At 41.1% G+C, this 13082-nt stretch overlaps 1 protein-coding gene across 1 annotated transcript in view; it reads right to left on the bottom strand.

Moving 5' to 3' along the window:
- The window catches only part of G9a (histone-lysine N-methyltransferase G9a), a 153493-nt gene that overhangs the window by 99138 nt on the left and 41273 nt on the right, over nt 1-13082 (bottom strand). The window contains exons 6-10 of the mRNA XM_070530331.1: nt 8300-8469; nt 6881-6975; nt 5789-5974; nt 4437-4525; nt 2433-2555 (exon numbers count right to left, since the gene is read on the bottom strand). Of these exons, the coding sequence (XP_070386432.1) occupies nt 2433-2555; nt 4437-4525; nt 5789-5974; nt 6881-6975; nt 8300-8469 (663 nt within the window). The remainder of the gene's footprint in view (nt 1-2432; nt 2556-4436; nt 4526-5788; nt 5975-6880; nt 6976-8299; nt 8470-13082) is intronic.

Below are 13082 nucleotides of genomic sequence, written 5' to 3' on the forward strand. Positions count from 1 at the left end.
TCCGTGCACATGTATAATTAGGGGCATGTACTATGATTTGCAACAATGAACCCATCCCACAAATAATGTGCTTCACCGCATAACACTGTTGTATTGCGGCGAAGCTGACTTTAAAATGCCAGCACTATCTTTAATTGTGCCGTGACACACTTTGACACACCTATCAAGACTGACGACCACACAATTCCGGCATTTCGCGCTTCTGAATTTGCCTCTGCACAGCTCAATTTACGTGACTGCTGCATTCACATACAATGTAAGATGCGGGAACATTACAGAATGGTGATGTATCAAATGGGAACATAATACATAGGAGTTAATGGGATATAGGTCAGGACCAAGCGCAGCAGCAAGCAAACGTATCAACGAGGTTCCACTGTACATACAAAAAAATATCGACCAACATATATAATGAAAAATTCTTAAAACAAGAAGCATAGCACACTTCTTAGTCGAGGCTAACTTATGTACACCAATTTGTGATCACATGCAGCAACTTGTTAGCAAAGTTTCCCAGTATAGTGTCTCAGCAACCAGTTTCCTGCGAGTTTCTCGGTCAATTTAAAATTATGCTGCCTTATTTAACTGCTACCATCCTGCTCAATCCTACCAATGTAAATAGCATTTTCATTTCCACCATAATCTCATGACACAGTTTGGTCAGTTGTTGTTACCTTAATTTAACATTTTCTGCTGCCCACAACATATATAATTACTAACCAGCATGCAAATTCAGCTTGCAGACAGGACCCATGACGTGGTAGGTGAGACTCGTCACTTCTTTTGACCCTTTCAGGGTCAATGACGTAAATATACGCCGCCGCAAACAAGTCCAAAATGGTCGATGCCGTATATTTACGGCGCGGCGCCGTCTGTACGTTTAAAAAGCGTGGCAATTTCATAATTTCTTTCCTGGCATGTGCTGGCACTATGTGGGAATACAGGGAATTTTTTTCTCGCGCCTCCCTCTCTCGGTTTTCGTAGCATGGTTTGTTTTAGAGCTAGTTCACTCCCGCGCATCTGTATACTACCACTCGCGCGTTGGCGTGCGCGCGGGCGGGCGGCAGTTTGGGTTTTGTTCCGTGGGCGCTTTCGGCTTCTTGCACTTGCAAAACTGATGGCTACCTCGTTACTAATCGCTCAAAGGGCGACCACTTGTTTCTCGCTGGTTAAGTTCTCACAGGGTGCGCATAGGACGGATGCCGCCGTGCATGCGTTCCCGCTGCTTTTTTTTTAATCTTTTTTTTTTAGACTCTCGAAAACTAATGGCCTCTGGTTGGCGATAAGGTGAAGCTTAGCGAAAGTTTGTCACACATTTTGCTTTTTTGACGGGCACACAACCACACAGTTTTCTTCAGTGCGCGCACCTACGCAGTTCGATTATGCTATGGGTTAGCACATATTAGTGTAAATTCTCGCGTGCGCATATTCAAAGCCGTGAACTATAACAATGCATCAAATTTTTGATTCTTATAAGTTTATTTCTGTTCTTGTTGTTATTCATGAATGAAGAGTACATATATACCAACGCAAAAAATGTTTTTCTCACTTTACGGTCACCCTAGAAAAATTACGGTAAGCTTTTTTCAAAACAGGTCCCTCAGGTGATTTGGAATCTGCAATAAAAAAAAATCTACCCTGGGCAGTCACATATGGCGAAACAAATCAACCCTGAAAGGGTTAAGCGAGGAGACTAGGTGCTCTAAGAATAAGGGCACGCAGGCTTCAACGAATTCCTTTCGTAATTACCTTAGTAAGCTGCCTGCTATTTCTTTAAATCTCTTATTATTGTGGCTTGTGACAATCGCTTAGAGTGACAAGTCAAGAAAGTGGGGAAGCCTCTTCCTAAAAAAGCTGGATACGACTATCCTTTATCCCTCTGCACATCAAGAAACAGTACTAGTTCCCTTATAGATAGCACACCAGCACAAAGAGGTGCCCTACTTGTTCAGAAGCAATGACTATGTTGCAGTCCCATATGAAATGCACAAACAGCCAAATTGCCAGGTGTACCAACAAAGAAGGCAGCTCATGGCACAGACAGGTTGTTTAAAAAAAATTAGGAGAAGGATCTCATTGACATCACATGCAGAGTACTTCTTCATTCCCCACCCCCACCTTCTGTGTGGGTGCTCACCAGCATCGAGTTGCACCAATAAAGGCTGAATGGCCCAGTTGGTTTCTTCACAGACATGGGCATCCTACCCAATTTTTTATGCTTAAAAGCCTACCACAGCAATGTGAGTGATTTCTTGACGTGAAAGCGCCTGAACAAAGCGAAAGTGGAGACGTGAATAAAAAGGATAAGGTGACCAAGACACAATGATTCACTGGTGCATGTACACATGTTCCCAGTAAGGGGCACGAGCCGCTGCATTCTTAACCTACTAATGACTATGAAGGCGGCCGCATAGCTGTGCGCTCAGGATTACCTTGGCATGAGCATCAGCACCGGCTTTCAGTAAGTACTGCACAACAGCGCAGGCTCCAGCATCCACTGCCCTCATCAGAGGTGTGTACAGTTGATCATCACTCTGGTTAACCGAAAGGCCCACCTGCACCAAAGCATAAGGCCCGTTTTGGCATTCACAACAATACATATTCGTGCATGAGCAATGTTATTTGTGTAAAGCAACAGTGGAGCCACTAAGAGGCATATGGCACCCACTTTCAGACATAGTGGTGCCACTAGCAGTCAGCTCCTAATACTAATACCCTGCCAGAAGCAGCAAACCAGCCTCCAGCTGATGATGAATGGCTGTCACTAGTTAGACTGTGCTGTTCAAAAGTTTCAGCAGCAGTTTCCCAAGAGCCAAAATTCCACCAATGAAAATTAAGTTACGGGGTATACGTGGCAAAACCACGATGATCAGTGATTGTGAGGCACGCCACAGCGGGGGAGTCCAGAATAATTTCAACCACCTGGGGTTTTTGTAATGTGCATTTAAATCTAAGTACTCGGGTGTTTTCGCATTTCGGCCCCAACGAAAATGCAGAGACAAATGCAAGAAAGCAGAGTGCAGACGTGTAACTCCCACTTATACTCCTTTCAACTAACGAGCGTACACAACACCACCAGTTTTTGTTTTCTTTTTTCCTTATTCACTTTTCAGGCAAGTTGGAGTAAGATTTCATGCACTCCTTTGCAGATAGTGAGAATAGTTAGGGCTAGTTGGTAATGCATAACATATTTTTAGTGCAGAATGTAACGAACAAAACAGTTTGAAAGAGGGTAACGATTATCCCTTATCTGCACAGCATGTCCCATTATCGTAAATAGATTGGCAGAAATGCTGGCTTGGAAGTCGTCATGTCTGACTCAGATAAAGGCCGAACTTTGCAAGATTATGTCAATGATAGTGTAGCAGAAGGGAGTCTGCAACGCAAAGCATAAGAACAGTTTCGTTTTCTGCATCAAAGGCATAGTGTATTGAAATTCCACTGTTCTGTGGTAGAGTCATCTTGCCTCTCAGTGGTTGTGCTCTGTGAAAGAGGTCGCTACACACGGAAGAGTTTACAGGATGTAGCAATGCTGAGTGACGATTATCAGTGCACAGCTGCCTACATCAGTTTCCTTACTCAAGAAAGAATTTTACCTTCTAAATGGTAGGCAGTGATAGCTGATTACGTTTTGTCATTGAACATGTGCTCCCACTTGATGTGATTAGTTTGGTCGCAGTCTAGTATTTTCCTGTTCATAAACTCTTTTTCTGTTATTTTTTGTTCATGTGTGTACAAATTTAAAGTTTCTGGCATTAAAGTAGTGCTTGTGCCTGTCCTTTTGCATTTTGTTATCTGTCTTATCCTGCACTGAAAAGGTCTTATGGCATTTTTCAGCTTAATTTACACTGTAAAAAAAGTGCAAATTAAAACTCTCTTCATTAATGTTTCTATTGCATAACACCAGTAGAACTGTTACCTACCATTTTCAAGTATAATACCACTAATGACCCATTTTCGCACCCCCCCCCCCCCCCCCAATGCAAGCGTCGCAGAAATTGGGTTGAACTGCAATGAACAAGAGGTAAGGATTATAAAGAAAATGAGGCACTGATAAAGTAATGAGAAAACGCGACAAGCACTAACATTCAATAAAAAGATAAATATTACTCATTTCCTCATACTAAAAAAAAAATTACTATACACATATGCTAAGAAAACGCCGTCTCATTAATAAATCAAACATTTGACATAGCAGAACCACAGCAAAGTGCAACTAGCTAGGAACAATGATGTGGACAGTACTAAATGAGCTTATAAATCCTAAGTTTATCAGATACAAAGAGGCAGTTTAAGAATACAAAGAGAAACCAAATATGGTGCTCAATATATTTCCAAAAAGCAACCTTACAGTGCCTGGACAGCACACATGACAAAGACATCCCACAATTACTTATTACAATTATTATCAACAAAAGAAACAAAACAGTTCAAACCTGAAGGAGCATGTGAACCAGAATTAGATGTCCTCCTTGGGCTGCTGCATGCAAGGCTCCATAGTCTGCTGGGCCAATATCTCGACCAGCTGTCAGTGCAATGCATACTGTGTACTTACTGATAAAAACATACATACGTTTTCAGTAACAATATGCAAGGTTTAACAAAGTGTAAGTAGGAAAACACAGTGGCTGTTAACAAGGCACACAGGGACAAGATAGAAAGTAGGATTTTTTTCTAAATATGGGGAATGGGATTATATTTCTTGTAGCACCCTAAAATAGTGTGCTAGCCATAAAGCAATTACACTATATGTTACAGAATCTCAATATAGTGGAATCTCAATTTTATCAAGTTGTACTTAGGGGGTCCTGCAACACTTTTTATTAATCATTCAAAGCATTTCAAATTAAAGGACACAAATACATAGAGTAGCAGGCCAGATGCTCCATTTTCTGGCCGACCTCTCTACATTTTCCAATCATTAAACTACTTCTTCAATCACAAAATAATATTAGTATTTTTTGCTAGTATCTTCTTGACTTACAAAAACATAGTCACAAAAAAATCAGTCTGTACAGCATAGGCAATTACCAGGCTATTAATGCTGAACTTGGCAAATTCTGCTTACAGCACAAAGCACGTTTTTACAACAACTCAGCTGCAAATAATTGGCAACTATTTGGCTACTGTAAAAACTAGTAGAACAGTTCATACCAAAAATTACAATGAGAAACAAAATATCTACCATCTGGTTTCCCTATACTATGAAGAAACTAATTTAAAAAAAGCAGCTATTCAGATCAGCTTAAGAAAAGAACTGGTCGTATATGTGCGAGGCCTATTCTGACTTGGCAAAACACATCACCAGGGCCATCAGCAGGGCAAAACAAAAGTTTATGAAACGAACATTATTTTACCTCGTCATCATTACCGGGTCTTGACGGCATCAGCAGAAGCTACAACTAAAGAATACGGATAAAACTAATTTATACTTCAATTACTCTTGGTGCTGCCCATTTGCATCATTTCAAATTCCTTCAGGATGGAAGCCAGCTTAGATTGCCCCCATCTATAAACTAAATGACAGAAGTTCACCACTCAAATACCAGCTGATGTCAGTACAAGCATACCATCGAAAATTATGGAGCACAACATGTTTGCAAATGTTATCAGTCACATTATAAAATACAATTTTCTCTTTCACAACACGAGTTCCAGATAGAATTATCGTCGGACAATGCATCTAACACAAACAATTTGCCTTGAAAGAGTGTATAGTTTTAATGCATATGGAATAGCCGGAAAAATGTTCTAGTCTTTGAACAACAGTAATGAAAATGTGGCTCACAAAGGCAGTGAACAACTCTATCAACATCGCCTTGACGGCAGGCAGCCAGTAAAACAGATGTGCCCGCAGCGCCTTGTGGAACTGGACGACCACTAGTGGATGAAGCAGCCTGCCGCAGATGCCGCACCAATTGGTCTAATTCCTTGCGTCCAGGTGATATTGGAGGCTGGTCAACAGTGGCTGCACCTATGAAAAAGATTACTCATTTCTTTCTTATACTGCATATATATATGCAATATACAAATATTCAAAATAAGGCCCAACAACTCAGCTCAAAAGTAAAACCTCATTAGAATAAAATAGGTTACAACAAACTAGCAAGAAGCGAAGCACAGTAAAACCTCGTGAATTCAACCCTCATTAGGTAATTCTGAAAATCAGATAATTCGGACTCGTCCTCTGGTCCCGGCAGGCATATGCATTATTTAACGGGACCAAACTCTCGTTAATTTGAACGTATTTCGTCACACAATGGTTATTTCAGACGACCCTTGGAGCATGACAAGTACGGAGCACCACAAATGTGCGAGGCAAATGACCAGAAGCGGCACTAGCATGCAACAACAATGAAGTGGCAGAGTTCACATTACCATGGTCATCAGCGGAAACCATATATATAGTAATACAAGAAACAACAAGAGCACCGGAACTCATCGTGCCTATTTCAGCCTTCATTCTAGCAATTAACACCATGCATGACACCCTATCAGCCACATGCCTTTAAAACTGTGTGATCACCATCCATGATCGCATCAACACCGACTGCGGCAAATAGCAGGTTCTTTTTGATTCACCGCATGTTGGTCGCATTCCTTCACAACTGCAGTTACCATCTGTGACTGCATCGATATATTGCAAACACGGTTTCAAATGTGTTTAAAGTCTCGAACAATAACCTCCCCCTGAACTGTTAACACTACATCCATGGTAACAATGATGATGTGACAGTGTTTAGTGGCGTAAGGGGCCAATGTGGTCGAAGGGCGCTGCACTGAAGAGTGTCAATGAGCTGTCGATGACCAATGAATTGCAATGTGCAGATGTAGCATGGCTGTAAAGGGGCCTAAACTCATGGTAACAAATGGCACTCACACTCCTGTGTCTCCTTCTTCAATTTTCCTTGGTCTCCTTTTTCATTACTCGATGCTGGAGGCTTTGGCTTTGGGAGCGACATACGTGCACGAGGACTGCAATGCGGTGCAAACATCAGACTAGAAGGTGATATCTGCACACTCAATTTTCAGGTTATATAAGGCATAACACTGCAAAATATGTCCATTCAAAGTGAACAAATGCAATGTGAACAAAAGTGAACAAACATTGTTGGAAGTTAGCGCTATGTGTGTCCCTGTGTGTCTTTTGTCCTGTCTTTTAACCGCGCTACCGTACACCTTTTCAACTACGATATGGCCCTAGAATTTTAAAGGGGCCACCCTGGGACACAGGTTGAGCATGGCAGTTATTTGTTCTTAGCATAGTATGGACGTTGACAGTGTCCAACTGCCATGACAGCAACAACATCAGAGTATTCAGTATATTAATCTGCTCTACAATGCATATTCTTTGCCAACTGCAGCAATATGTGGTGGTTATATTATTTATTGAAATACTGGGGTTTTACGTGCCAAAACCACGATATGAATATGAGGCGTGCTGTCATGGGAGACTCCGGATTAATTTTGACGCCATAGGGCTCACACACACCCAACGCACAGTGCGCAGGCGTTTTAGCATTTCACCCCCATTGAAGTGTCACCGCTGCAGCGAGAATTTGATCCAGACCAAAACCACCAGGCCACCAAGGCAGTGTCAGGGGTCAGAAGGTTACGCTTCCCTTGTGCATTCAACATTATATCCCTTGCCTGTCATTGATACATGCAACAAAGAGCTAGGGCACTGTTCCCATAAGTTGTTTCAACAATTGGGTAAAGCCTCGGCAGCTGCTCATTTCTTTAACTTGATGCAAAATGAATGTTTACTTGCTGAGCCATGTGAAAATCCACAACAATGGCAACTGGGTACTTTCAGATAAACATCTGAAGAATAGGATATGTATGCATGTAAGTGGATCTCCAAATGTCATTTAAGTAAGTCACGGTTATGATTTGGCACATAGGATAAAATAGAATATATAGGATAAAACAGCAGCGACAGAAATCCTGAAATTTTTCAAACTGTGCATAACCTTTAACACAAGTGTGATTTCAAGATGCAAGTTATGCAAATATTAAAACTTCGGAAACACTTTTACTTTATGGACATTCAGCCAGAGACTTTACAATGTCTTGCACTTTGCACTACATGTTTTCACAACCCCCCCAACCCTTCTCTTCTTTTTTCCCTCCTTTTTATCAGCCAGAATTTAACCTTCACAAAACTTCAAGGTGCTCTTGGCAGAATTATTGCTGTCATTATCAAAAGGTACATTTACTTATCTATGCATTTACAACTGACAGAAAAGAAAATGAATTAATTTTTTAAGAGCCTGCTACACAAACGAAAAATACTAACCCTGGTGCAGAGCAATGCTGGGAAGTCTGGAAGAGGGGACAGCCAAGGGCTTCAAGGCGCACAGGCTGAAATCCATCGCAACCACAATGGGGGCAGCTTTCCTTTGCATGACCATTCTGCTGGCACTGGCTATGCCACAGGTGCCCTTCGCTGCACATCACAAAATGACCCTGCAAGACAACACCAGCCACAGTAAATGCACCCTGCAAGCATAGCTAGGCCAAGATAATTTACAACAGTGGCTCTCAAATTACCGTACAGCATGCCCTTTTGGGGTCAATAAAGTCATTTCTAGACATCTTGAAATAGTTCACTCCTCAGTGAATTATCCTTCCTTTTATAACTAAATTGTCAGGTATCCATCAAGACATATGAACTAATTCATGCCTTTCTGTCAATCTTCATTTCAAGAGAGGCTGCTGAAGAAATCAGTTGAAAAGAGCAATGAAAGGGCCTAATTGGTGGCACTTCTAACTTTCTTGCACTGTGTAGTACGAAAAGACTGGGTCAGAAAATAATGGGCAGACGAATGGTGCACAAAGTGCAACTTCTTATTGTTATATCACATTTGTGTGTGTGTGTGGGGGGGGGGGGGGGGGGGCGAGGATCCACTAGAAATAGAAGTGAAAAAAAAAGAACAAGAAAAAAATTTTTGAACACACAATGATCGCTGATGCTCACATGAGCCATTCCAACAGATTATAGGTATCACGGGGCATTCTGCACGAAATAAATTTCTGCTTGTTTGGTGTACAGCTAACGTTGTCTTCTTTCTTTCTCGAAAAAAAACAAAAGTTTTTCATTGCTATTTCAATCTGACCCTTACCCTAATATACATATATATACAGGGTGCCCCAGCTAACTTTAGCCAGAGTTTAAAAGTATGCGAATGCCATGTAGCTGGACAGAACAAAGGTAATGTTGTCTGTCATCACTTGGAGATAGACAAATAATTTTTTTCATTCCACCTAGTTAGTTATTCAAGTTTTCATATAGATGAAACGTGTCAATGAGAAAATTGTGGAGCGACCTGAAAAACTTCCGATACAGCTTTCTGTTGCTCAGTACATGCTACATAAAAGTGTTTTTCCAAGCATGAAAGAAGTCCGTGAATGCAAAATTTCTGTACAACTGGCTGCTGGAGGCACTTTGAGTGTATTCGCGGACTTCTTTCACGCGCGGAAAAACACTTTTATGCAGCACATATTTAGGAACAGAAAGCTATATCGGGAGTTTTATATGTCCCTCTACAATTTTATCACTGACATGTTTCATTTAATTATAATATGTAAGTTAGTCAATTAATTGATTGATTAATTACGACTAATTATCTAATTAGGTAGAATGACAAATGTAGTTAGGGTATCTCCAAGCGACGGCAAACAACATTAACTTTGTTCTGTACAGCTACGTGGCATTTGCACATTTTTGAACTCTGGCTAAAGTTAGCTGAGATACCCTGTATATGTCATCTGACACCAATAAACCAGTTGAAGTTTGCACACCATTTGTCTGTCCATTCCTTTTTTTCCCCAGTCTTTTTGTACTATATAGTGCAAGAAGAAAGTATGAAGAAACCAGCTTTGCACCATACATCCATATTACACACTAAACACCTAGTGCACTATTTCTCAAACCACACTTTATGAACTACCAATGTTTCTCAAGAGAGTGCAAGAGTCCATGAGGACCGTCCCAGAGGCAATAGTCTTGACTTTTGGAAGAGAAACCAACTCTGTCTGGTGCAGGCCTGTGATGTGTGTGAAACTAAATTTTTCACACTGATTTATATCAACTTAAAAGCGAGAAAGAGGGTTGATGTCAAACCTAATTTACCGCTTTGCCTTCAGTTCAAACCAACGTCAGCATCTACTGGTGTGGAACAGCACTTTTCTACTTATATAATCATGCTACGAGTGACACATTAAAGCACCTGCCACACAATTGAGGCAACTGAAAAATTTGGATGCTTTGGCTTCAGCCTGCCATATTGTGTGTGCTTCTGTACACATGAAAAAAATCAAGGCACAGTGGCAGCATGGTGAGAATAACAATATTTTAGAGGCAGAACGCAGAATAAGAAATACTTACCGTATTTGCTCGCACAATGCTCACACTTTCTTTTGGAAAAAATTGATGCAAAGTTGGGGGATGCGATGATTACACAGGAAAAAATTTTACAATAGAACATTTTCGGTACTAAATGGAAAAACAAAAGTTAACTTGCTGTAAATTGAGGTTCTCACTGCCAGCAATGGTAAACTCAAGCAATATATTACTTCTAAACAGCTCTTACCTTTGTAATAAGAGCACATGTCCTACACAAGCAGGAACTGCAAAGACCCTTTAGTGTTTGCAGACTCTAGCTACACCTAGTCACAAAACAGATAAAGTGATACTGGCCCGACCTGTTCAGAGTCTGTGTCAACACTGACGTTAGAAGAAGCAAACGACTGTCGCTGCAGCAATTCGAGGGTGCAATGATTAAATAGAGGAAATAAAGAAATCAAATTTTTGATTGCCAATGTAGGAGAGTGCGAGCATTATGCAAGTAAATACAGTATCTAAAATAAAAATGCTGCAACATATGCAGAATCATTCTTTGGTGACTTAAGCCTCATCTACTGATTTATTTGCATTAAATATATTTCAGCTCAACCAGCTTTAAACAACTTTTTTTTGTTAGTGTCCTCCAAAAAGAAGTTTCAATTTCAATTATATATTGTAAATAATAATGAGCCACTTTAGCAGTATCAACCTTTGCACTTATACCTTATGAAAGTACAGTTATCAAGATGTCACATCAAAAAAAAATTTGGGTTTCAGTCCAGGTTCAAAGTGCTTCTATTTTGTTCCAGTTTTGTGCTTCTCATCTTTCTAAATGCGCTTGGCCCATCAAGTGCACAGCTACAGCTCCTTGCGTAAACAAGAAAATTATGGTACTGAAATTCTACACAGAAAGCGCTTCAAACAACACAGGTCAGCTGTTGACCTAAGATTAATGACATACTGAAAATGTCCAGCCTACCATCGTGCATTCTATATCAAAGGGTGCTCTGGCCACTGAGAATTTCAGCACAGTCCCAGTTGCACCACAAAGCAACAACATCACCACAGAATACAAATTGTCACAAGGGTAGATGAACTGTGCGACAGGAGCACTGCTCTGATTACCAAATTTGCTCTTAACCACACCACAACAAGATAAACAAAAATGGGGAAGGATTAGGCGAGTGCTCAGGAGACTTTCAAAACTTTATTTGCACTTCCAATCCTTTTTGTTCTTCTATATAGGCTGTAACAGAGGATGCAGAAGATGGACACAGAAGATTTATGTTGGTGTAAAGCGAGATGTGAAATGATGAGGCGGAGCGGCGTGGCATCAGGAAGCCTAGACAAAGCAATGGGTACTCGCACGACTGCATCACATGTCCCTCCCCATCGACATTAGGATGGTGGCCGTATACTCAAGACACAATTGCATCAGTTTTCAGCACAATGACATTCACTGAAAGCAGCAGGGCAAGAATTAAGAAGCAGCATTCCTCTGGCTGGCTTGCCACATTCTCTCGCTCTGCAGGCCCATCCAATGATCTGTATTCAGTGGTGGAACAGCCATCTGACCTCTCGGCACAGATCTTGGCGCAGGCAGAAAGCTCATTTAGCACAGCGATAAGCACCTCTAGCACGCAGTATTAAACACACATCTGCACACCACATTGTCCAGATATTAACTAAAATAATAAATAAATTTAGCAGAGCTGGCTTTATGCACATCGATTCGGCATTTGGGAACAAAATTAGCAAACAAGTTTTACTAGTTTTTAATAGAATAGCTTCCCCTATGCGTACATCGTGTTACAGAACCGCTTCTACCATTTTGACCTGCAACAATGTGTGTACATTTTCCACGCTTCAAGGAAGCAAAAATATAAAAGAAAAATGGCACATAGCATTGCATTATAAAGCCACTTCTACCATTTTTACATGCAAAAGGCATATGCAAATTCTCTGAGCATCAAGCAAGCAAAACAGTTTGCAGGACAGGGGCTTGTAAGTTACAGTGAAGATGTCGAGACATTTCTTTACTTTTAACGTGCAGTCTCTCCGGCACAAACATATGTTGGGTCTTGTGAAAGCTGTTTAAATTACACCCCTGAGATCTGCTCTACCTATTGTGCAAGCCTCCAAGAAAAGTCCCCACTAGTAGTAAATTAATAGCCAGCAGTTGCTAACCTCCCCATAATTCCCTGTCTTTTCCCTCCACCTCCACCAAGCCAGTGGTTGCAATTACAAGGTATCTCTAAAGTGGCACGGCCAGCAATTATGCTAGACAATGTGCGACCAAACATTATCCGAAGCTGCTTTTAGACCTGACAGCCTCCTTGAGCAAGCTCCGTGCCACAGTAGTACGAGGTATGCAAAACTGCACCACAGACAGCACAAACAAGACTGCACAGTGGTAAAACATTAGAACCTACACTAGACAAAAAATGCAACTATTAGCTCACTATAATACAACCAAAGAGCGAAAACAACAAAGGAAAGACTGATGGTGTCGGCTGTGCCCGAGACAAAGGCTGCTCGGTTCACCTCCATCATGATGATAACGATAGCATGCTTAGGTTCTGGTTTCAGTTTTACTAGTGAGGCAGATCTTGTGCTTCTTCAGCACAGGCTTAGTGCAATTTTCTGCTAAAATGCCATTTTAGAACAGGATGGCACAAAGGCTTGCTCTCAGCACAATTTGGTGCAATTAGCACAGCTGTTCCATCCACTGTTC

This window comes from Dermacentor albipictus, chromosome 1, assembly GCF_038994185.2.
Source record: "Dermacentor albipictus isolate Rhodes 1998 colony chromosome 1, USDA_Dalb.pri_finalv2, whole genome shotgun sequence".
Lineage (NCBI taxonomy): Eukaryota > Metazoa > Arthropoda > Arachnida > Ixodida > Ixodidae > Dermacentor > Dermacentor albipictus.